General features: G+C 40.1%; 1 protein-coding gene across 2 annotated transcripts; it reads left to right on the top strand.

The window, feature by feature from the left end:
* Positions 1 to 27,131, top strand: LOC131237689 (protein PIN-LIKES 2). Of its 2 annotated transcripts, XM_058235598.1 has the most exons (3): positions 1 to 41; positions 2,510 to 3,919; positions 26,627 to 27,131. In XM_058235598.1, exon 2 carries the CDS (start codon positions 2,569 to 2,571, stop codon positions 3,916 to 3,918), a length of 1,350 nt encoding a protein of 449 aa, XP_058091581.1. In that variant the 5' UTR covers positions 1 to 41; positions 2,510 to 2,568; the 3' UTR covers position 3,919; positions 26,627 to 27,131. The 2 variants fall into 2 exon arrangements, with proteins under 2 accessions (XP_058091581.1, XP_058091580.1); XM_058235597.1 differs by lacking the exon at positions 26,627 to 27,131 and having other exon boundaries at positions 2,510 to 4,058.

Here is a 27,131-nt window from a genome sequence, read left to right as displayed (position 1 = left end):
GTTCAATCTTTCAAATTCCAGGATCTGATCTCTCTGTTCTCGTAAGTTCTCTCTCTCTCTCTCTCTCTCTCTCTCTCTCTCGATTTTATTTTATTTTTTTAAATTTTTTTAAATTTTATTTTAATATAGTTCATGCAAGAATCTTGAACACCCGTAGATGTATCTTCAAGGAGCATTAAAAAATCTGATTGTTGTTTCTTCCTCAATGAAATTCATGCAAAATCGACCATACCCATATTCTAGATTTTTATGCAGCTCAAAAAAATACGATTTTTCCTTCTTCCTTTGTTGGTGAATTGAGAAATTTCTTTAATGACTTGTAGTAAATTTTCTATCTTTTAAAAATTTTGTGTAGCTTTCATTGAGAATTGCTGCAGAATCTTTGATACCCGTGTTTTAGATCTCTTCTGCTAATGAGTTCTTTCTCTTCTTTCTGCTTTTCGTTTCGGTTCCTGTGGAGTCCATGCGAAATCTGTCATGCCCATGTTCTTAATCATTAAGGCGTTTAAGAAAAACTGATTTCTTAAAATTGAAACAAAATCTATTATTTTTTTGTAGCATCGATTTCCTTTAGTTGCTATGCAAATTCACCCAAATGTCCCATGCTCATATTTGTATTTTTTCTATGAATTCTCTCTTTTGCCTTCTTTTTTTTTTTGAGTGTTTTTTTTTTTTCTGAAATTCCAACAAGAACCTTCAAGACAATCTTCTTTTTTTTTTCCCCCTTCTATTTGATGGTGGCATGAGACATTAAAATGAAATCTTTCAAAATTTCTCAGCACTTAGGTTCTTTGCTACCAGTAAGTGTTTTCTCTTTTCATTGCTTTTATTATCAATTTCTGTGAAAATTATGCAAAAATCTCTGATACATATGATTTAGATCTTGTTATACTTCATTTTTCATCCAAATATCTGCAAGATGCCTGATACCCACATTTTAGTTCTTCGGATGATTGTAAGGAATATAGTCCTGGAAGCAAAAGATGGCTTATGGCCTGTTTGGTGGCTACTTAACAATGAGCTCATCTCATTTTAGTTAGTCATAATTATGTATTAGAGATTATATAAAGGTGTGATCTCCAGTGGTACCGGTACCACCATAAGCTACGGCAGTACCGGGCAGAAGTGGGGCCCAGGTGATACCTTCATGAAATCTAACCCATCCATTTGATTCATCACCTTATATACGTTCAGGGCCCTAAAATTAGGCCGATCCATGAATCAGATGGGCTAGAAAACAGGGATCAAGTAGGGAGGAAATGCCCACCCTTGATTTGGGTGGAAGGTCCACCATGTTGTGGAACGTGGACCACCTGCAGCACCTGCCGCTGGGGATATCCCTGGTGGCATGACTTTGTGGGTTGATGTATGTGTTTTATCCACGCCATCCATCTGTTTTGCTAGGTAATTTTAGGGCATGAGCCCCAAAATGAGGTAGATCCAAGGCTCGACTGGACCACACCACAGGAAACAGTGGGGATAATGACGCCCACCTTTGAAACCTTAGGGCCCACCGTTTATTTGCCATCCAACCTGTTCACAAGTTCACACAGATCTAGATGAATGGAAGCCACAAATATCAGCTTGATCCAAAACTTCTGTGACCTCCAAGAAGTTTCAATGGTGAGCATTCAATCCCTACTCTCCTGTGGTGTGGTCCACTTGGGCTTTGGATATGTTTCATTTTTGGGCTCATGCCCTAAGATGAGTTGGCAAGATGGATCGACAACATGGATAAAATGCATACATCACGGTGGGCCCCACATAGTCATGCCACCGGGGATCCTGGTGGCAAGTGCTGCAGGCATCTGCTTCCCATGTTGTGTATATGAGATCCTGTCTGTTCAAACCTTTCATCTATACTGGGTGAAGGGTCAGGCCAACAATCAGGCTGTTTTGAATTAAGGTGGACCCCTTGGGAAAACAATGGTGAGCATCCCCTCTCACATTGTTCCCTGTGTGTTTGACCCACCTGAATGTTGGATCCGGCTGATTTTGTCACCTGAGATAATATGAGGTGAAGAATCTGATGAACAGTTGGATGGCCTTCATTAATCACCTGCTTATGGTGGTACGAGTACCAATCGAGTGTGCCCCTCATATAAATTGTTGGTGATGAGGATTATTTTTAATTACTATCTAGAAAATTGATCTCTAATGGATAATTATGACTAACTAATTTTGTGGCCACTAAGGGCCTGTTTGGGTGCCACTTAAAAATGAGTTCATTCCATTTTAGCTAATTGTATGTATTAGAGATCATATTTCTTTTGATAACCAACAACTATGATCTCTAACACATAACTACGATTAGCTAAAATGAGATGAACCCATTTTTAAGTGGCACCCAAACAGACCCTTAAAGAATTTTGTTTGCGTTATATTCATTTAGTCTCTGATCTTGAAACCAATGGAAAATCTCCAAAGCCATTTTTTTAGATGTTCAATTTAGTTAAAACTACTTGGTTTTTATGTTTCTAACCTTCATTTTCTGTTGGTTTTATTTCAGTTCTTGAAGTTTCAACGAGATATCTACGCTTGTTCTAAGTTTCCAAGTGCTAGAGAAAGATGCCTGAGCTTTTTGCATTTATGGGGGGTAACATGCGATCTGGAAGTGAGAATGTGCTTAGTGCTGTCGTTCCCTTGTTGAAACTTCTCTCGCTTGCAGTCATAGGCCTAGTTCTTGCCCACCCAAAGATCCAAATCGTTCCCAAAGCGACCTTCAAGCTCCTCAGCAAACTTGTCTTCGCCCTCTTTCTGCCGTGCCTGATTTTCACCCATCTCGGTAAATCTATAACCCTCCATAACGTCTTACTTTGGTGGTTTGTTCCTGTAAACGTGCTGCTTAGTACAGTCATAGGCTGCATTTTGGGGTACTTGGTCGCACTTGTGTGCCGCCCACCACCTGAATTCTTCAGATTCACGATCATGATGACTGGATTTGGCAACACTGGAAACCTTCCTATTGCCATTGTGGGGTCCGTTTGCCATAGCCCAGATAACCCATTTGGACCCACTTGCCATCGTGATGGTGTCACCTATGTCTCCTTCGCCCAATGGGTTGCTGTGATTCTTGTTTATACATTAGTTTACCACATGATGGAGCCTCCATTGGAGTACTATGAGATCATCTCGGAGGGTATTGAGATTGAGGAAGTTCCGATCAATAACATCAGCAGGCCTCTCCTTGTTGAAGCTGAATGGCCTGGGATGGAGGATCAAGAAACAGAACATTCAAAGACACCCTTTATTGCCAGGGTCTTTAGAAGCATTTCAGGTGCTTCACAGACCAATTTCCCTGACCTTGATCTAACGGCAGAGGGAGGGAGCAGCAGTCCGAAATCGATCAGGTGTTTGGCGGAGCCGAGGGTGGTCCGAAGGATGAGAATTGTTGCCGAAAAGACTCCAGTACGTCACGTTCTTCAGCCACCTACAATCGCTTCTTTGTTAGCTATCATCATTGGGATGGTTCCCCAGTTGAAGGACTTTTTCTTTAGTGTAGATGCTCCACTTTCGTTCTTCACAGATAGTTTGGATATTTTGGCGGGTGCGATGGTTCCATCAGTCATGCTTATTCTCGGAGGAATGCTTTTGGAGGGGCCGAACGATTCAGGTCTTGGGATTCGAACTACTGTTGGGATTATGGTGGTGAGGCTTCTGGTGCTTCCACTGGTGGGGATTGGAGTGGTTGCATTGGCAGACAAATTGAACTTTTTGGTCCATGGCGATCAGATGTACCGATTTGTCCTTCTATTGCAGTACACGACACCAAGCGCCATTTTGCTGGGGGCGATTGCTAGTTTGAGGGGCTATGCTGTTAGAGAAGCATCAGCGCTCCTGTTCTGGCAACATATCTTTGCAGTGTTCTCACTCTCGTTGTATCTTGTGATCTATTTCAAATTGCTTTCATATATTTGAGGTAATCCAGAATCTATTTTGCTTGAAGCTCGGCAAAGACACATGGTATTATGTAATGGAATTAAAATTTACTGCTGTTGTGTTGTGTGGTATTTTCTTTGCATGGAAGAGTATTCACTTGAATAAATATGATTCATTCATGTGCTGGCTGAAATGTATAGGTATGGAATTCCCATGGATGTGAAACATGATTCAACCAGTTGTGTCAAATCACTAAGGCTGTGTTTGGATGCACAAGTGTATCAAAATGCAAAAAACAGTCTAATCAAGAGGAGAATGACATTGACTAATGATGTTTTGTAGTATTCATGAATAATTACTTCCTATTGAATTCCAACTTGAAATAAACATTTCTCTCATTTACAGCCCTGTCTCTCAGCATGAAGGAAATTGCAATTTGGTTATTTCAGCTTTATTAGACTACTTACTGCGGTTCAATTTGATAGGTCATCCAACCGCACACCTTTGGTTGGGATGTAAGTATGGTGATGTACAGTATTCATAATTATAAATTATATAGTATAAAGAGCTTTGCTCAGCCAACACACATGTGCAATAAAGCTGGTGTACACACCACATGTGCCAACATTATATGATAGTTCCAAGATCCAATCCATCCATCCATCAAACCCCGCCACTATATTCATTCCATTGCCCAAGAATCAGGTTGATCCACTTGTCAGGTGGGCCATAGTTTGCAAAAAGAATGAACGGCTTTGAAAAACTTGGCTGAAGTTTTCTAACCCATCCACCTGTTTATGATATTAGGGCCCACATGTTGAGTGGACCTGATTTATTTTTGGGAAGACACGTAGAGAAGGTCAGAACAACCTGATGGGTGGATTTGATCTCACTCCTATGTAACATGTTGGCACGTGTTCTGTGTACATGATCTTTATTGTAGACATGTGTGCACTTAGCAGAACTCTAATATATGTGTGCATGTGCGTGTGCGTGTGTTGACATTTCTCTAATACCCAATCAAGTGTACTGTATTCCACCCAAAACATAGCTTGTTATCAATCTTTTCTCTTGCCTGAATCATTATATTTTGCATGCAACATCCTTTCCATGAAATCAGCTAATTTTATTATCCTGTCAGGATCATGATAGCACTGGACTTGACTTCAGTGCATAGCTAACTGTGTTGATGTTCTTTTCCTGCATGTTCTTTTTTACCTTGTGAAACGTCTCTCTCTCTCTCTCTCTCTCTCTCTCCCTCTCTCTCCCTCTCCGTTTTCCTTTTCTTTTTGTTACCAGTGACTCTATTCTTGTACATGTGTATGACATACGTCAAGCGGGCCCTGCCTGCTGGATAGTCCATGGCACATCAATTGGATTATTCTCATCATCTGATATGAGGCATTTTATTTACCCATTCAATGTGTACTGCTAGTCAGTTCTTTTTCTCTTTAATTCTCCAATTTAATCCTAAAAAATCCCAAGGTCGGATGGTTAGGTTCATCTGTTGGTGCAATTTTGGGTTCTGGCTGACCATGTTGGAGCCTATGCAATGAAAATCCAGGTCTCGTTTCTGGCGAGACTCACATACCCATGTCAAAGTCGCCTAGTCTTCATGGTTTTGGCATTTTGGGCAATAAAACATATTACCTGCAGAACAAGATGACCCATTTTTCCTGACATTCTTCCACACCATTTTCTCATACCTCTCATGTCCCCACATAACCTTTTGATGGAGGCTGATTTGGGCCTATGATCCATGGGCCCGTTATACCCAAGCTCATCATTAAGGAGGCTCAAGCCTCCTATTTAGGTAGCTAGCCTATTTAGGTAATTAGCTAGCAAAATTAATTGCGTGTATCCGCAGGGATTAGTCTTGCTTCAAAAAAGAGGTCGGACACCCCGTGTTTTCAAAAAATTAAAAAAATAAATAATAAAAAAAATCAGCTATCTGTGAATAATCCACTAGTCAAATCCCTTTTATTTATTTTCCATATTTGTAACAAGTCCTTGGTTGTCAATGACATTAAGAATTTTCCTTATATGTACGTTTTAAAGCTTATATAAGGGCATGATTAGTATGAAGGCACATTTGAAATGAATCAAATCTCTTAAATTGTTCTCTTTTATTTGTTTGTGTTCTCGTGTTTAAGATTGAAGGTGCCTACGTTTGGGCGGATACTTCCCATCAACCAGTTGCACTAGTTTGGTATCAGAGCAAGGTTCCAATGGCTAGGCTGAAGTCCTGGATCAACGACAATCTTAATATTATTGTTTCCAGGTTCTTTAATCATAAAATTCTGCTTATTTTCCTTTATTTACTTCATTGCATCCATTCCTCCTACCCTTATTCACCTTTTTTCTTTTATTTTACAAAGCCCAAAAGTCCAATTTACAAGGGGAGACTGTCGAAATTTTTTCAGCCATCTACCTCCATAATCCAGCCCATTAAAACCCAAAATTAGCCATATTTCAACCCATTAAAACCCTTGAAATCATCCATATTCCAGCTCATTAGAACCTCCAAAATCAGCCATATTCCAACCCATAAAACCCTCCCAAAATCAGCCATTTTCCAACCTATTAAACCTCCAAAAAATTAGCCATTCCATTCCATTAAACCCCAAACCCCCCCCCCCCCCCCCCCCCCCCCCCCCCAAAAAAAAAAAACAAAAAAACCAGCTATATTCCAGTTCAAACCTAACCTATTTCAATCCATTAAAGTCTATAATCTCAGCCCATTGGCAATCTTTTGTTCTAAACCAGAAAGTGGCATATATTCTGTACATTACTTTCTGACATCATAATGTCTACCCGTAGTGGTAATATCTATCGAGGGAGGCTTACTAATCAACAACGAGATAATTGCATCACTGAGCTATTCTAATGTTGGGGCATTGTCACGTCGGGCTCGAGTGAGGTAGCCCGTGGGATGCGGGGACACACACGGGGTGGGTGACCCATGTGATTTGGGGCCCACGAGGGAGGTCTTGTGTTCGAGACTCCTCACCGGGGGTGATTAATGCAAGGGCATTTCACACCGGGCTCGAATGGGGTAGCACGTGGGATGCGGGGACACACTTGGGGTGGGTGGCCCATGTGATTTGGGGCCCACGAGCCCGCGATGGGGGGTTCGGCCAAGGTCCTAACCCATGAGATGTGGGGCCTGGGCTATGAGATAAAGGGATTAATTCGCCATACTCTAATAGTTCAAGCTTTTAGAGTAAGTGGTTAATTGTCCTGCATCAAATTGGTATTAGAGTGGGAGGTCTCGTGTTTGAGACTCCTCACCGGGGGTGATTAATGCAGGGGCATTTTCATATCGTGCTTGAGTGAGGTAGCCCGTGGGATGCGGGGACACACTTGGGCTGGGTGACCCATGTGATTTGGGGCCCATAGGGGAGGTCTCGTGTTCGAGACTCCTCACCGGGGGTGATTAATGCGTATTTCACACTGGGCACTTAGTGAGGTAGCCTGTAGGATGCAGGGACACACTCGGGGTGGGCGGGGCCCACGGGGGAGGTCTCCTGTTTGAGACTCCTCGCCAGAGGTGATTAATGCACATTTCACATCGAGTTCGAGTGGGGTAGCTTGTGGGACGCAAGGATACACTCGGAGTGGGCGGCCCGTGTGAGGCGGTACCCATGTGATTTGAGGCCCACGAGGGGGGTTGGGCCGAGGTCCTAACCCATGAGATGTGGAGCCTGGGCTATGAGATAAATGGATTAATTCGCCGTGCTCTAACAGTTCGAGCTTTTAGAGCAAGTGGTTAATTGTCCTGCATCAAATTGGTATCAGAGTGGAAGGACTCGTGTTCGAGACTCCTCATCAGGAGTGATTAATGTGGTGGCATTTTCACACCGGGCTCGAGTGGGGTCGCCTGTGGGATGCAGGGGCACACTCGGGGTGGGCATGGCCCACGGGGGAGGTCTCGTGTTCGAAACTCCTCACCGGGGGTGATTAATGCGCATTTCGCACCGGGCTTGAGTAGGGTAGCCTGTGGGATGCGAGGACACACTTGGGGTGAGCGGCCCGTGTGAGGCGGTACTCATGTGATTTGGGGCCCACGAGGGGGGTTCGGCCGATGTCCTAACCCATGAGATGTGGGGCCTAGGCTATGAGATAAATGGATTAATTCTCCATGCTCTAATAGTTTGAGCTTTTAGAGCAAGTGGTTAGTTGTCCTGCATCATATTCACGAGGGTAGCTAGCCTAGAAATTGTTGTTGACCAACTACGTGGAGAACGACATGGTGAGCAATCTAATCCTATCAGAGATCCCGATGGTGATCCAAATCCACAACAAGGGTTCTAACCTGAACCTTCAGCGAATTAAAGTGATATGGGTCATCGAGAGTCTGTTTATGACTTCATACAACAACTCTTTGTAGAGAGAGCCCATGACACAATGATAGAGATGCCTAAGAAAGATGATATTACCAAGTAAGTATGGGTTGAAGTTCCAGATTTCATGGGTCGTCTTGATGCAAAGGCTTTTGTCGATTGCATTACAACGCTGGAAGATTATTTTGCATGGTACGACATGCATGATGTTCAACGAATGGCCTTTATCAATGTCAAGTTGAAGGGCCCAGCAAGAATCTGGTAGCGAAGCATTCATGATAACCATCTCATCAGGGGTTGTCTTGCTATCACCGGGTGGGCTGACATGATGGAAAAACTGGAAAGTAAGTATTTGCCTTCAAATTATATGGATACTCTTCTCCAAGAGCTCCTTACGTTCAAACAGGGAAATTTATCGGTGGATGACTACACCAAAAAGTTTAATGAGCTTTTTGTCTGTTGTAAGCTTGTGGAGATAGACCGTGTGACGGCTAACCATTATCGGGTAGGGTTACGCCAAGAGATCCAACGCAGGATGGTCATGTGTGATTTCGAGTCAGTTGACGATGTTCATCAGAAGGCTCGACGAGTTGAACAACAACTGCAGTAGCATACTCTCCAATGCTTTGGTTCTCTAGTTGGGAAACCTTTTGTAAGAAAGGGTTTGGATCTACATCTCAATTGAACTCCACTATAGGGCCACTGACTACTTTCCCACCCTTTTTAGTCGCGCCCACAGATTCATACTCCTCTTATAAGGCAACCTCAACCTTTGCAACGCCCTTTGCCATAGATTTCATGGCAAAAGCAACCAGCGGTGCAGGGACATGACACCAGGGGATGATGTCTTAATCGTAATCATTTCCTCAGAAGACAACGGTGGGGTGTTGATTGTTATCATTGCGGATAGATATGACACTTTCCTAATGAGTGTCCATAAGCCAGGAACCACCATTACTGCGGTAATGAGGACCCCTATTACCTGGACGACCATGAGTATTACAATGAGCACATCGAGATGGAACGACTCTATGTAAAACTTGCATCACAGCTAGAGGACCCTCTTGCTGAAACTGCGGTTAAAGCTAAGGATGAGGGCCCCACTCATTATACGTTGCCTTCTTACCACCACCGAGGAAGAAGAAGATTGGTGATGGACCACTGTTTTTCGTACACGGGTAAAATACCAGGGGAGGTTATGTAACATGATTATTGATGGTGACAGTGCAATGAACATCATATCAAAAGAGGTGATTAATAAGCTCAAGTAGCCGACTAAAGGGCATCTAAAACCATATAAGGTTGTGTGGGTCGATGACACTGCCATCCCTGTGACTCGAAAGTGTTTGGCATCATTTAAAATTGGCATATATGAGGATAATATTGGTGTGACATAATTCTGATGAATGTCATCCACATCCTTCTCGGTCGATGTTGGCTCTTTGACCAAAAGGTACAAAGCGATGGTGAAGCTAACACGCATACCTTCCTATGGCAAGGTCATCATATTCTTCTTTGCCCATTGCAGCCTATGTCACTTCCTTCATCAACACCTTCATCATCGACATCGGCTACTCTCTCAACCTCCCATGTTCTCACCATGTGGAAGTTTGAAGAAGAAAGTAAGACGGAAGGTGTAATGTTCACTCTAGTCATAAAACAAGTGCAGGAGCTTGTTATTGACCAGGATGAGTCTATTCCTGATGAAGTCAAATCTTTGTTACATTATTTCCAAGATTTGATCCTCGATGATCTGCCAGAGGAGTTGCCTCCGCTGTGGGATATTTAGCACGTTATAGATTTGGTTCCTAGAGCATCATTACCCCGACTTTACCAGCATATCAGATGAATCCCAATGAGCACACTGAGTTAAAGCGTTAGGTTGATGAGTTGCCTAAAAAGGGCTACGTCCGAGAGAGCCTAAACCCACGTGCGGTGCCAACCCTCCTTACTTTCAAAAAGGATGGAAGTTGGCGCATGTGTGTAAACAATCGAGCTATTAATAAAATCATAGTGAAGTACTGTTTTCCCATTTCTTGGCTTGATGATATGTTGAACTTGATGTCAGGTGCTTGCGTCTTCTCCAAGATTAATCTTCGCAGCGGATACCACCAGATTTGCATCCGACCCGGTGATGAATGGAAGACGGCATTTAAGACGAAAGATGGCCTCTACGAGTGGCTAGTTATGCCATTCAGTCTCACAAACACACCTAACACTTTCATGTGTGTCATGACCCAATTGTTGCACCCTTTTATTGGTAAGTTTGTCGTTGCCTATTTCGATGACATTCTTATCTACAGTACGTCAAGAAAGGAACACTTCAATTACCTAATTCTTATCTTCAGAGTCCTTCGTTGCGGGGGCTTCTACATCAATTTAAAAAAGTGTACCTTCATTAGTACATTAGTGTTCTTCTTAGGGTACATTGTCTTGTCGCAAGGTGTAGAAGTGGACCCCACCAAGGTGAAAGCTATCGTTGATTGGCCGACACCTACCATTATCTCTGAAGTTCACAGTTTTCATGGCCTTGCTACATTTTACAGACGTTTTGTGCGGAGCTTTAGCAACATCATGGCCCCAATCACCAATTGTATGAAATAAAGGGAATTTCGATGGACAAGTGCAGCAACACGAGCATTTGATTGGATAAAATGTAAGATGACCAAAGCTCCAGTCTTGTGCTTTCCGAACTTTGAGAATGTATTTGAGGCTCTACGGCATTAACATCACTATTTGGTTGGCAAGGAGTTTGTTCTATATTCTGATCATGAAGCATTCAAGTATCTAACTCTTAGCAAAAGATGAGTACTCGTTGTGTCAAGTGGAGCGCATACCTTTAGGAGTTTTCTTTTGTCATTCGTCACAAGATTGGCAAGGACAATGAGGTTGCTAATGCATTAAGCTGTCGCATGCATCTATTGTCATCGATGACGGTCACTATTTCGAGATTCAAAGAGATACGGCATGAGTATGCCGACGGCATGGATTTTGGGCCTATTTATACCAGCGTTCTTAGCAGATAGCATGTGAGACACCCACATTTCAACATTCATGATGGCTACTTGTTCCAGGGAACACGACTTTGCCTACCCAATACGTTCATCTGTGAGCATGTTGTGAGGGAGTTGTACGCTAGATGTAGTGGACACTTGGTCGTAATAAGACCTTAGCTCTCGTTGAAGATTGATACTTTTGGCCTCGTATAAAATCAAATGTTGCCAAGATTTGCTAGTTATGTAGGGTTTACTATCTTGCTAAGGGTCAATAGAAAAACAATGGATTTTATCAACCATTGCCTATCCTACATACTCCGTGGGAATACCTCAGCATAGACTTCGTCCTCGATTTGCTAAAGACCGCTCAGAAAGTTGATTAAGTATTTGTGGTGGTTGATCGATTTTCAAAGATGTGTCATTTCATACTATGTTCGAATACAGCATACGCTCTCAAGATTGCTCAATTATTCTTTCGAGAGGTTGTTTGTCTTCATGAGCTTCTGAAGACAATTGTGTCTAATCGTGATACCAAGTTCATGAGTTATTTCTGAAAAAATATTTGGGCAGCAACGAAAACCAAGCTTTAGTTCTCTAGTGCCTACCACCCACAAATCAATGGTCAAACGGAAGTGGTCAATCGTACCTTAGGCAAGTTATTATGGTGCCTTGTCCACGATCATATATCTACGTGGGACCTGGTAATACCCATGGCTGTATTTACTTATAATAATTTAGTCAACAGGTCTACAGGGATATTACCTTTTGAAGCAATAATTGGTGTACGACCGCGTCTTCCTCTACTTATAGAGTTGAGACCAAGTGTTGATGTCGATGACTTCATCCGCCATATGCAGCATGTGCATGACGAAGTTTGATACAATATCGCCACTAGTAATGAAAGTTATAAGCAACATGCTAGCACAAGCCATCACACTTTTGACCATTTTACCACCTACAGACACAATTGTTGATGTTCTCGATGACCGGATCATTTTCATGCATCGAGGTAGTTATCAAAAGTTTCTCGTCTGTTGGCAATGACGACCTCTCTCCGATGCGACATGGATCACAACTACTAACTTCCAACGTTTGAATCCTGACCTCTATGAGCAATATCAAGCCATTAACTCGTCAGAGTTGAGTTCTTTCAAGATGGGAAGGACTGATGCAAGCTGATCAGGGCCCACGATCCATGGCCCAGGGTTAGGCCCATTAAGCCCAAGCCCATCAATAAGGAGGCTCAAGCCTCCTATTTAGGTAGCTAGCCTATTTAGGTAATTAGCTAGCAAAATTAATCAGCTAGCTATGAATTATCCGTTAGTCAAATCCCTTTTATTTATTTTTCATATTTGTAACAAGTCATTGGTTGTCAATGACATTAAGAATTTTCCTATATGTTCTTTTCAAAGCTTATATAAAGGCCTGAGAATCTGAGATGAGTAGTATGAAGGGACATTTGAAATGAATCGAATCTCTTAAATTGTTCTCTTTTATTTGTTTATGTTCTCGTGTTTAAGATTGAAGGTGCCTACGTTTGGGCGGATACTTCCCATCAACCAGCTGCACCACCATCATTGTTTCTCACCCGTTGTGTGAATGAATTTTCATGAAATTTTCTTCTTTTAATTAACTTCTTCCAGTTGGTCTACCATGTTAGGTTCTGTTGAAATAATACTGATGATGAATCTCATTTCGGCAATAGGGCGGTAAACCCCACATCTCAGGCTGGTCACATCATCAGGTGGCAAGTCATGTATGAAAAGCAGATGGTTAAATTTTATTTATTTATTTTGACTAGTGATCCAAGTACGACATGCATATGTGGCCTGCCTTATAAGCAGTCTGACTTGATTTCTGGCATACAGAAAGGGCTAGCAGGATGAATGACCTGGATCATGCACACACATGCCACCTGTGAGGAGAGTAGGATACAAGATCCTCCACTAGCAAGTAGCCTTTACATTTCTTCAGTAGTCAATGTGCTCAATAATCTTTTTGATTGGATACGAGGAATCAAAACTTGGTTTTGATGTACAACTCGTCCAGATACTGAAACTGTTCTTAGTCAGTTAGTCAATCTACAAGTTTAGCTGTGGAGGCTTATTTCGTTATCCACAGAAGCCTAGTCTTCTCGGTGTCGGGAGACTTTTTGAAACCTCAATTGGATTTCCTGACAGAGTCCTCCTAAGAAGGAAATATGGGCTAGTATATGTGGCTGTTGTTTTCATGTTGAGCCAATGTCATCCACCATTCTTTCCTGTCATGCTGCACAGTAGAAGTATCCATGAAAACCAAGTTGATTGTATTAGTTTCTAGTACTAATTCATGCTTCCCTTTCCTTCTTTTACTCCACCAAGCCATTCTATTCTATGAGAACTCGAACTGAATACTTAGTTTTTACATTTTGCCTTAAAAATTAAAAGAATTGAAAAAAAAAACAAAACTGTGGATGGTATATTGTAATATTTCATATCAGCATTTCTTTTCAATATTCTTTGACACCCATTTTACTGCAATCAAGGATATGAAAAAAAATCCAATTTTCTCATTTTAATGAGATTGAGAACCTCATTCCATCCAATACAATCCATGGATGTGTTTGGATGCTCAAGTTGAATTGAATTGCAATCACTCAACTTTGTAAATATTAAATTACCAAAGCAGGTGTCCCTCAAATTGCAATAAATATCGTTCCAAGTCCAGCTTGAAATGCATAGAATTTCGAATAAGGTTTGGCTATTTGATTTTGAATTAAAATCTTGTCATGCCACTTGTTTATTTCCTCTATGATGACTGACTGAATTTTGATTCAGTTCGATTGAACCCAAATACATGCTCCAATTCATTTTCCTCAGCATGTCTTATCCCATGATCTTTTTATCAAGAAGAAGAACCCATTTCCTTCTTTTGTTTTTGGTTGTTGGACTAATAGGGGAGTCGAAATCCTTGCTTGCTACTTTTATATCTACAAACACAGCTATCTTTATTAATAGCTGGAATTCGTGATAGAGATCTTTCAATCTGTTCTCTATTTCTTATGCAATAGCCTTGATGCCTTGTGTTCATGACTTTATTGGATGTCATCATGCAATGGTGCATCCTATCATCTGATGAATGGTCTGCATAAACCCAAGAATTGACTATGTGATGATTCTTCTGTTGACTGTGGTTTGGAACTTGTCCTCACCATCAGTTACAAATGGGTAGTTAGGAAAACTTTCAACCAAAGGATGACCTCAGATGGGAAAAAAAAACAATCGCCGGAGTCCATCGATATGATCATCCAACTGGTGTATTATTAACATTGCACCTATCCATGGCAGTTCACAATAGATGAGCACACCATATCTCGTATAAATGTGCCATGTTTATGGAGATTGAGTGCTTGATAACTAAAAGCTCCCATTTAAGTGGAAAACGAAAGGAAAATTAGGCACTTTTTCTATGATGGGACATTTCACTGTGTTCTGTTAGCAAAGAAAATAATAGATTCCACTTAGCAATCTTTAAATTCTTTAGCACAAGATTCAAAGCAACCATTGTCTCACAAATATGAGATTGCCACTTGCTTTTCACACAAGACCCTTTAACTTAGAATCCATGCAATCCATATATCAATAATGCTTATGAAAATCATCATTGGATAATTATTTTAAAAAAAATCTTTTCTTTTCATGCTTATCCAACAGCCCTAAGATATTAGCATTTATAATTGGATATTTTCTCATCGTTGTTTGTGTAGATACATTTTCATATATTTTCTAGATATGTGCACTTTTCTAAGGTTCCCATGTCAAACACGGGGGCACACGTGTCCAAATCCAGGTTATGCAGATGTTATTAATGAGATTAGGTGAATCATTGTTAATAGCATGTCCATGTTTAAGTTACCCGATACATAGATGTTATTAATTGGATCATCCAGTAGGGAAGAGTTTTGGTGCATGGGCACCCACACTACGGCCCATCATATCATCAGCTTGGATCACCAAATCATGCGCCCAACTTGTACAAACAGAAAACCCGAGCAAACGATAGATATTTCTTAGATTGATTCTTCACAAACACCTTAGAGCTTCTTTTGATTTGTGAGAAGTGTGTGAAACGAAACATTGTTTCTCGGGAAACCTTATTTCCAAGAATTTGTGGGAAAGAAACTTTGTTTTCCATGTTTGTTTTAAATAAGAATTTTTCTTAGAAAATTTGGGGTCTGTTTCCAAATTTATTATTAGGTAAAATGAAAACTCCAGGTAGGCATGTGCCAGGTTAACACACGACACATATGGGATGCTTAAAGATTGACGATGGCACATGTGGGTGCTTAAACTTAATGATGTCACACATGACACATTAAGGGTGCCTGTTGCTGTATGGTAGTGCATGTAAAACAAGTGATACATCAGCACATTGGACACATGTAAGCACAGGTAGATGGTGACACGTGTGCATATATGCACATTGGCACATGGGACACATATAGAGTGATGGATAATGGCTCGTGTGAGTGCCTTGCACATGTGGGGCGCACACATGTGGGGTGCAAGCGAAAGATGGATGGTGGCACATATACAACACAGTAGAAGATGGAAATTAAAAAGCACATGCGGCACATGTTAGGCACTTTGTACATGTGGGGCCTAAGTGAACATTGATGGCCACACGTGTGGCATAGTGGCACTTGTGCTATTCCACTTGCACGACACAACAGAAGATGGACAATTGAAAGTTGGCACATGCGGCACATTGAGGCGCTTTGTACATATGGAGAACTGAAGATGGATGGTGGCATATGTGGCATAGTGGCACGTGTGTGGCACAATAGAAGATGGACGATGGAACATTCTCACCTGTGACACATATGAGTTGATTGGAGAAAGGCGGCCGATGGCATAGATTTGTTTAACTCCTGAAAATTTTTGTTTTCTTCAATTGTGGGAAAATGCCTTTGGGGGGAGGTTGGAAAATAAATTTGCTGATTTTCCAACAAAAAGAGGAAATGAGAAATGGTGTTTCCCGATATTATTTGCCGCCAAGAACCTCTCTTCACATGTAGGGCGTGAAACGAATCACTTGTGACTCATGCCTTTCTTCCTTCATATTTTATCAAATATATGTTAGCTTGAAAAATTCAATGGTAAGAAGATCTCCAACAGCATGGGGGGATTTTTAGACTGGGTCCATGTTCACAACCCCAAGTGTAGGGTCACGATGTAGTAATAATCTCGATAAGATCGAGGTCGAATCCATAGGGACTGAAACTTGTACGTTTCTGAAATTAACTAGAAGTAAAAGTAGAAGATGTGAAACTAATTTTGAAGTATTTGAGAGAGTAATTGTGAATAGAGTAATTAAAACTAAGAATTTAAAGGTGGGAATTAGGGTGCCAAGGATCCACTTGTAGTGATCAGGGAGCCCTCTTACTTGATTTAAGTAACACAATTGGAATTGGAGTCCTATCCTATCCAATTGGAAGATATATCAATAAAACCAAATCTGAATTTCTATTGACCTAATTCTCAATGAAGGAGAACTATGATAATTGGTAGGGATTCCAACACCAAACCATGCCCAGGAGACGATGGCAAACAATAGAATTTACCAATCTCATAATCTCAAAGTAGGAGAATTGTGAAGATTAGGAAGGATTCCATCACCCTACCATGCCCAAGGGACGATGGTGAACAACGGGACTTACTAATTTCACAATCTCAAATCAAGAAAAAAAGATAGTCAAAGTTATTGCAGATCTACTGTAATTTGAGTCACAATAAACCATTAAAAACTGAAAGTATTTCTTAAATATCAAATTAGAATCCATGGAGTTCAACATAAACATGAATCAAAGCAATAAAAACATTCCATCATGCTACAAACTTCACCTCGTAGCCCTAGCTAAGAGGTTTAGCCAACCATAGACAATTGGACCAAAGTCTCTTAAGAAAAACATGAAAACAACTAAGGAAGAAGAAAAAAACTCTTGGCGACGGCTTCTCCACCCTTTTGCTCCATTCCTTAAACCCTAGAAGATGCCTAGGAACATCCTAGGGAGTCCTATTTATAGTTGTGGAACTCCAACTTTCGCACCTAGTTGGAAAACTCTAGAAACCGCCTCAAATTTACGCAGTTTGCTAAAATATACTTCACTCTGTGCAGTTTTCCAAAATAGACTTCACTCTGTGTAATTTCACAAAATGACCTAGAGTTTTAGAATATGCTTTTTCAGGACAATTTCAGGATTCATTTTCTTTATTTCAAATATTTGATTCTCTTCATTTCTCACTTGGTTTTCTTGGATCTTTGGTATGTGAATTCTTCAATCATGGTCTCCTAAGATCAGTCCCTTGCCATGGTGATTCTTGAGCATCAAATCCATGCTTTTAGCACCCATTTCAATCCAAGCTCTTAAATTCACCTTGCAACATAAACACTAGTAAAATAGAACATTAAGCATTATCATGTTCATAAAATTAAGACATAAATGGGGGATAATATGCAATATTTGACCCTCAACACAATCCCCAACCAACATTTTGTTAGTCCCGAGCAAAGTATGCGAAAAATATTTCGAGAACCACAGGATAATTTCTGTAAGCTCAAGTGGTTAAAAAAAAACAATCCAGATAATAAAATTCTAAAATACATCAATTTTGTGCATTACCTTCTCCTAAACTCTAGCACTCGGTAAGTTTCATAATCAAGTTCAAAACATTAATCCTTCAATTAGAACAATTCTAAACATTGAGTTCCATGGGTGAAGGTTCAATTCTTCACTTTTATGATAACATTGATAATTAAAAGAGCATTTAGGACAATCAAAACCTAAATCGAAATTTGCTTTACAGTTCATCTTTTAATTCCCTCTTTTATTCCTCCAGCTTTTGATTTTTCCATCGATGGCTTTCACGTTATGTCAACCTTTTTAAAGATCTTTAATAGGTGGCCTTTTTGAAGACAACTGTTTTTTTAGCTGGGTATTTTCTTTTTCTTTCTTTTCAATTCTTCTTATTGAACATGAAGGATAAATTACCCAAGTTGGTTCCTTACATGCGTAATAATCATCAAGTTAACAATTCAATATCAAACTAACACTTTACTGTGTAAGCTAGATGTGACATGTGAGATCATGACTCAATCAATGCTTAAAACTTCTAATTGAGGATTAATGACTTAATTTTGAGATCTCCCAAGTGACTATACTCCAAGAGACATAAGGCATCAACATTAAGCATCTTGTAATTCTAATTTTTCAAAATTTTTTCAATTTTCCGCAATTTTTGCTTAAAGACTAAGAAAACACTGATTGACTTGTCTAATCCACACCCCCTAACCTAAAATCTACATTGTCCTTAATGTAAAAGAAATAAGCATATAATGCAAAAGAGGCAATGAAAAGAAAAGGGAAGCGATGGAAAGATAATACTTGAAGAAGGAATTTTTGAGGCTTTTCCAATGATCTCAGTGTGAAGATGGGTTAGCACAAAAGACTTAATAGATAATGAACAAACTATCCTAAATAGCGGAAAGTAAATTATCCTAAAACAGCAGAAAACAAACTATCATAATCCTAAATTCTTTAAAAGCAGTAAACCTAACTAGGAAAATAGGGGAAAACTACTTAGTCATGCCACAAGGTTCCTCCTCCGGCCAGTATCTTGATAAATTTCTTAGTAGGTTTTGTAACAAGATCATCCAAAAGCCTTTTTTGCTATAGGCTTGGATGCCCTGGAGCATGATTTTCTAGAGAAATTTATGAACCTCAGCATAAAGTTTTCTTTTAATCTCCTAAGGTGTCCAAAGTACATATGATTCACCTGAGACAGAAAGTTTTAGAGTTAGCGTAACATGGTGAATCAGAGACTACAAGTAGATAAAATTCAGAGAAATTCTCAGTAGGTGATATAGTCTCAACATATTCCGAAGTTTCAGGTTTCGGTTCAACTTTCAGCTCCTCTCTTAATGGCAAACATTCAAGATCTGTGGAAGGAGAGGCTTCAGAATAAGGGTTCTCTCAGTCAGTAATAACCACTGAGGTATTGTTTTGCAAGGCATCCATTATTTCTTTTATCATGTTATCATTTGAATATGCAAAATATGCCAAGCGATTTTTTAGAGAGTTGAGATAGTCAGTTGAGAGAGACTCGTTTTCCACATTGAGGTCTGTGATGATATGCCCAATGATTCTTTTGTCTTCTCTTAGAATAGAGGGAAACATGATCTCTTGCTCTGCACCTTGGTGAGAGTCAATTGTCACCGGATACATCTCGCCTTGCCTTGCATAGATAGATTGTGGATTAGTAGGCGCATTGATGTGAAGACTCTGTTCATTGTTGCTACTCAGTAGAGGCATTATATCGTCAAGTGTTGACGGCTCAAAAGGTGGCCTTAACTGAGTGGTTTCAAATTCCAAAGTCATCTCGGGCAACTTGTCCATCTACCTAATCATATTATAATCTAAATCAGGGGAGTGGTCTACACACGCCTCAAAAGAGTTATGCGGTTCACTTGGAAGGGACTCTTCCTCCACATGTAAATCAAACGTGTCAGATGGGTGGAGTAAATCATTATGGTCGACAATGTCTTGTATCTCGTGATCACTTTTCTGAACCATAATTGAAATTGATTCCAGTGAATCTTGGGCTGTAAACTCATGATTCTCATTCCAATACTTATCATCTTCCAATTCAATACAGTTCACAAGTGGGATGAGATCACTTTCCTCACACTGTTTTCCTAGGTTGAGTTGAGGCTCGAATAAACTAGCCTCTTCCTCATTGAAGTCAAGTGTGTCATACGACTGGAGCATGTCAGTATTATTATATTTGAAAGACGCCCATCTTTCTTGATCATTCCTTTGGACAATCATCAAGATCGACTTTTCGGAAAATTGAGCCGTATGCTCGTTAACACAATCCAACTCTTCATTCTCAATTTCAGTACTCTCTACAAGCGAGTTAGGATCACTTTCCTCGCATTGTGTTTTTAGATTGGGTTGAGATTGCGAGGCGCAATTCAATTGCTTCCAATGATTTCATCATGCCTGCCACAAGTTGGTTGAACTGTTCTTGATAGTTGGTGAAATTCAAACGTGAATCCTCTTGGATCGTTTCTGGTTGGATTTCAAATGTAGGGGATCCAAGAGAATAGTCACTATATTCAATTATTGGTTCATCTCTCCAATGTTGATGTTTCCACTGATCATAGTCGTATGGGTCATAGGTGGGAGAGTCTAATGGTTGTTAGTACATATTATCACCTATAATATAATCTCACATTGGTTTCTTCTTGTCTGATGAGTGATAATAGTTCTCACTCCCATAATTATGATAACCCAAACAATCACGTATTATTTTCTTAATCTGTGGGGTGTAATTATTCTCCGGCATATGATCGCACAAGGACTTCTTAACCGGTGGAGCATTGTATTCTGGTTGGTTCTTGATGATGGTTTCAGAAATTTTTTGAAACATGGGTTGTTTTCTAACATAATCATATGACAGCCCTTCACAATTTCTCACATTCTCTAAAACTAACTCAACATACTGACGTTCCCACTCTTGCATATACATGGTGAAACCCTAATTCTGAACATAATCCTAAAATAGAATGAAAGAAAAATTCTACAGCAATATAGAAAGTAAGTAGAGGAGAAGTTAGAAGGAGTTTACCAGTTTGGAGAGTTCTATGTTAGGATCCTACAAAACAGAAAACAATGTTGGTTTCTAAAAATAAATAAGAAAAAACCCTAACCTAAAAATAAAACAAAAAGTTAGTCCTAAAAACAAATTAGTTCCTTAAAAAAAAAAAGTTAGTTTCTAAAAACAAATTTGGACATTTTATAAATTTGGAAATAGAAAGAAAAGTTAGTTTCTAAAAATAAATTAGAAAAGTTTCTAAATTTGAAAATAGAAAGAAAAGTTAGTTTCTAAAAACAAATTAGGAAAGTTTATAAATTTGGAAATAGAAAGAAAAGTTAGTTTCTAAAAACAAATTAGGAAAGTTTCTAAATATGGAAATATAAAGAAAAGTTAGTTTCTAAAAACAAATTTGGAAAGTTTCTAAATCTGGAAATAGAAAGAAAAGTTAGTTTCTAAAAACAAATTAGGAAAGTTTTTAAATCTGTAAATAGAAAGAAAAATTTGTTTCTAGAAACAAAGTAGAAAGAATCCTAACTTAAAAATAGAAAGTAAATAAATCCTAATCTTAACCTAATTCCAAAACTAATCAAATCCAGAAAACGCAACCGTCAATCTCCGGCAACGGTGTCAAAAACTTGTTCACAACCCAAGTGTAGGGTCGCGATGTAATAATAATCTCGGTAAGACTGAGGTCGAATTCACAAGGACTGAAACTTGTACGTTTCTGAAATTAACTAGAAGTAGAACTAGAAGAAGATGCGAAACTAATTTTGAAGTATTTGAAAGAGTAATTGTGAATAGAGTAATTAAAACTAAGAATTTAAAGGTGGGAACTAGGGTGCCAAGGATTCACTTGTAGTGATCAGGGAGCCCTCTTACTTGATTTAAGTAACACAATTAGAATTGGAGTCCTATCCTATCCAATTGGAAGATATATCAATAAAACCAAATCTGAACTTCCATTGACCTAATTCTCAATGAAGGAGAACTATGATAATTGGTAGGGATTCCATCACCAAACCATGCCCAGGAGACGATGGCAAACAATAGGATTTACCAATCTCATAATCTCAAAGGAGGAGAATTGTGAAGATTAGGAAGGATTCCATCACCCTACCATGCCCAAGGGACGATGGTGAACAACAAGACTTACTAATTTCACAATCTCAAATCAGGAAAAGAAGATACTCAAAGCTATTGCAGATCTACTGTAATTTGAGTCACAATAAACCATTAAAAACTGAAAGTATTCCTTAAATATCAAATTAGAATCCATGGAGTTCAACATAAACATGAATCAAAGCAATAAAAACATCCCATCATGCTACAAACTTCACCTCGTAACCCTATCTAAGAAGTTTAGCCAACCATAGACAATTGGACCAAAGTCTCTTAAGAAAAACATGAAAACAACTAAGGAAGAAGAAAAAAACTCTTGGCGACGGCTTCTCCACCCTTTTGCTCCACTCCTTAAACCCTAGAAGATGCCTAGGAACATCCTAGGGAGTCCTATTTATAGTTGTGGAACTCCAACTTTCGCACCTAGTTGGAAAACTCTAGAAACCGCCTCAAATTTACGCAGTTTGCTAAAATATACTTCACTCTGCGCAGTTTTCCAAAATAGACTTCACTCTGCGTAATTTCACAAAATGACCCAGAGTTTCAGAATATGCCTTTTCAATCCAATTTCAGGATTCCTTTTCTTTACTTCAAATATTTGATTTTCTTCATTCCTCACTTGGTTTTCTTGGATCTTTGGCACGTGAATTCTTCAATCATGGTCTCCTAACATCCATCCCTTGCCTTGGTGATTCTTGAGCATCAAATTTATACTTTTAGTATTCTTTTCAGTTCAAGCTCTTAAATTCACCTTGCAACACAAACATGAGTAAAATAGAACATTAAGCATTATGATGTTCATAAAACCAAGATATAGATGGGGCATAATATGCAATATTTGACCCTCAACAGTCTAGCAATAGGATTTGATTGAGCTTCCTTTTAGTGGGGTTCGGTCCACCTGGCCTATTGGTCAGTTGAGGTTGGCCATGTCTAGGTTGGACAGGTTCCTAGTCTGCCAATATTGATTGTCCAGATTTCCTTTGGTGGTTTAAAGAGAGCTCCTCAAACCCGTGTCAGACCGTTGTCCAATTTTGCTCGAGGCCAAGCAATATAATTGGGGTCTGAAGCCATTTCAGCTTGAACTTGCTTGGCTGGAAGTCGAAGGTTTTAAGGATTTGGGAGCGGGTCGGTGGAAGAACATGGATATCTGGGGATCAGCAGGATTCATTTTCGTTCAAAAACTGAAGTGTCTGAAAGAAAAATTGAAAGTTTGGAGAGCTGGATGGTATTCTCAATGCTATTCAAATTCTCGATTCTAAAGAAGAGGATGGGACTTTGTTCGAAGCTGAGAATACGGAAAGAAAGGCCTTATGTGCAGATTACAGCAAAAGGTTGAAAGAAGATGAAATTAAATGGAGGCAGCAATCGTGAGCTTTGTGGCTTTGGGAAGGGGATAGCAACACAAAGTATTTCCATTGTGTGGCCAACGCTTGGGCAGGATGCAACAAAATCTCTTCCTTGTGGGCTGACGGTAAATTGTTAGAGAAGAAGGATAAAATATTCTCAGAGGTTATCGGGTACTATTCTCAACTTCTCTGTAAGGTTGAATGGGATAGGCTGGTGTTGGAAATGTTAGATTTTAACAAAATTTCATTGTCTGAAAGCTGGTAGCATCGAAAAGCCTGTTTCTAAATATGAGGTTAGAGATGCAGTTTTTGACCTCGTCGGGATAAGGGCCCAGGGCCTGACGGGTTTCCCTTGCCTTTTTTCAGATCTTTTGGGACATGGTCAAAAGGGAGGTTCTCAGTTTTGTTTCTGATTTCTTCAAGTCAGGCAAATTGTTGCGGGAAATGGGTAGTTTGTTTATCGTTCTTATCCCCAAGATTGAGGGAGCCTCTTCTCTATAAAAAAATCCATCCCATCAGTCTCATCAATGGTCCATATAAAGATAGTAGCTAAGGTCCTTGCTCAAAGGTTCAGATTGGTCATACCCTCGGTTATTTTCCCATCCAAAGTGCGTTCATTGTAAATAGTGAGATTATCCATTGTCTTCTTCTCGCTCATGAAAGTATTCATTCTTGGCATAAGGCCGGGCTGAAAGGTGAGGTTTGCAAACTCAATCTTGAGAAGGCTTGGACCACATCAATTGGGATTTCTTAGACCTTATGTTGGGCAATTTGGGGTTTGGTGTCAAATAGAGAGGTTAGATGAGGGCTTTTGTGGAATCTGCTCACTTTTCAATCCTATTGAATGGATCTCCTTTTGGGTATTTGAAGTCTTCCAGGGGTTTGCGTCAGGGGTCCCTCTCTCTCCTTTTCTTTTCATTGTGGTCTCCGAAGCTCTAAGTAGTATGCTCAGCAAAGGGCAGCAGTTGGGCCTCTTAGAGAGCCTCAAAATCCCAAACGTGGAATCCCATTTGCAGTTTGCAGACGACATCCTTATTTTTTATAAAGAAGATTCAGGATATCTGGACTACTCATCCAAGTTATTTGGTGCTTTGAAGCTGTTTCTGTCCTTAAAAGTCAATTTGTCTAAAAGCCAGCTGTTGGTGATGAATATGGAAGATGGGGAAGTGGCATCTCTAGCAGGGATGCTGGGGAGTCGAGCAGGCTCTTTCCCATCTTCATATGTGGGTATGCCTCTGTGCATTGGTAAACCCACTAAGCATCCGTGGAATGCAGTGATAGAAAGGATGGAAAGGAAATTGGCCCCTTGGAAAGTTAGGCTTCTCTCTCTGGGTGAGAGAATCACCCTTCTCAAAGCCAGCCCTATTGAACCTCCCCGTTTATTTTATGTTGCTGTTCCGGTTCTTGAAATCAGTCCTTTCGAGGATTGATAAGCTCAGTAGGGAATTCTTATGGCAAGGGGGAGCTCTTCAAAGTAAATTTCACCTCCTCCGGTGGGATGAGGTTTGCAAACCTGTCCAAGATGTGGGGTGGGGGGTGTGGCTGGTATTAGCAACCTGGAAGAAATCAACTCCTTGGCAAATGGATTTGGAGATTTGAGATGGGGGAGAGCAACCTATAGTGCAAGGTCATCACCAGCAAATACAGAGTGGCAAACTCATGTACCAAAGAATCCTCCCTTTATAGAGCGTCTGCTTGCTGGAAATCCATTGCTTGTATGATGGGCAAGGTTCTTTCGGAGATCGAGATGTCTGTTGGAAGTAGATCTAATGTAAGCTTTTGGGATGACATATGGCTGGGTGAATCTTAGATCACAAGTTCCTCAATCATTGGCAAATGGATTTGAAGATTTGAGATGGAGGAGAACAACCTACGGTGCAAGGTCATCACCGGCGAATACAGAGTGGCAAACTCAGGCAAATGTACCAAAGAATCCTCCCTTTATAGAGCGTCTGCTTGCTGGAAATCCATTGCTTGTATGACGGGCGAGGTTCTTTTGGAGATCGGGATGTCTGTTGGAAGTAGATCTAATGTAAGCTTTTGGGATGACATATGGCTGGGTGACTCCTCTTAGATCACAATTTCCTCGCATTGCAGACCTCTGTCTGAATCAGCCCATCACAGTGGCCGATTGCTTTGCTAAGGTATTGGCTTCCTCCTTGCCGAAGATCATTAATCGAGTTAGAAATTGAAGAGTTTATGAGCCTGCTAGCTGCTTGGGAAGGAATCTGTCCCAATCTGCTATTCTAGATAAATCTGTCTGGTTATGGGATAAATCGGGGGAATTTTCAGTTCGGTCTTTTCTCAAGGTTATCTGTGAATCTGGTCCAGCTTCCAGCTACTTGCATATGGGGTCATATTTTGGCGATACCATGCTCCTCCAAAGCTGGCTGTGTTTGCGTGGCTCGCCGGCAGAAACAGGATTCTCATGGTGGATAATCTTTGCAAGAGAGGAATGATTCTCACCAGCATTTGCCTCTTATGCTATTAGGACAAGAAGTCGGTTGAGCACCTGCTCCTTATGTGTCCTTACTCTTTAGGTGTTTGAAACTATGTCCTGGCTTCTTCTAAGGTGCCATGGGTGTTTCCAAGCACCATGGAGGAGCTATTCTTGGGATGGCATGCAGGGGGTCATGCAGGGGGTCCTTTATCTTTAGAGACACGTCAGAGGCATCTGGCCCTGCTGGCTGTTTTATGGAACATCTGGATGGAATGGAACAGCAGATGTTTTAGGGGCGGGAGAAACTTTTGGGTTCTTCTGCAAGGAAAGTTTTCACATTCACCAGGAAGTGGGATTTGTAATTGTTGGGCTTGTGCTCTTTTGATTTCTTTGCCTTTGGCTGTTGCAATAAAATTCTCATTTCTTTAATAAATAAATAAAAGTCTTGAATCCTGGTTAAAACAAATGGCATGTACCTTCTACTGGTCCATGCTATACATAGTTTGCAACCAGTCTCTAGGATTGCGTCATTATTTTTTCAAGATCTTCCAATTCAGTGACCATTTTGTGTTTGGAAATTGATATTTACACCATATTTTAAAAACTCGAAGAAAAAAAAACTCCATGAATGACTCGACTCTAATAGTTTTCAATGTGACTTGAGAAAAAATCGATTTGGTCATGGACTCGGTTAAGACTTGAAGAACTCTTGATGAAACTCAGAAAAAACTTGACACGAAAAAAAAAAAAACCTTGGGAGAGACTCATCCAAATTACTTGGCTTGATTCGACATGCTTTTTAGTCTTGAGTTCTCTAGTTTTTAAACTATGATTTACACCCAATCATTTTTTGTATGTGCAGGTTTTATTTCTAACTTGGGCGACCCATAGTATGAAGATCAACCATTCTATCAAGAAGGGTACTGTAACAGTACAAGTAGTGTCTCACTTTGCAGTTTCCCAGTTTCCAATGCTTGAAAGAAGCCACATAGGGAAGTTTTTTATAGACATAAACTCAAAACCTTTCAGCTTTTTTTGGCCATGGGACCCTTTTGAGCCGGAACGGATCGTTGCAAAATGGGTCATTGGAGGTTTGTAACCTGAGACTTGGCTCATGTTCAAATTGTTTATTGTTTGTGAATCGAGCTGACTCGGTTAGTCTTCGTGCCTCCCTTTTTCTTTTCTTCAAGCAGAATATTTGCCGGGTCTGTTGTGTCTTTCTCCAATTGATTTGTGACAAGTCCATTTCTCTATTTCTATTGTTTTAAGGGGTGTTTGTGAATGTGGAAATCCAGGTTTCTGTTGAAAACCCTTTCCCATCATTTGAATAAAAAAGAAAAAGGAGAAACCCAACGTTGGAAACTGAA

Source organism: Magnolia sinica, chromosome 2, assembly GCF_029962835.1.
Source record: "Magnolia sinica isolate HGM2019 chromosome 2, MsV1, whole genome shotgun sequence".
Lineage (NCBI taxonomy): Eukaryota > Viridiplantae > Streptophyta > Magnoliopsida > Magnoliales > Magnoliaceae > Magnolia > Magnolia sinica.
The sequence above is the reverse complement of the archived record's forward strand: the minus strand, read 5'-3'. Positions and strand labels throughout refer to the sequence as shown.

Coding starts and splice junctions, on each gene's coding strand:
- LOC131237689 (XM_058235598.1), top strand. CDS start 2,569: ATGCCTGAGCTTTTTGCATTTATGGGGGGTAACATGCGATCTGGAAGT.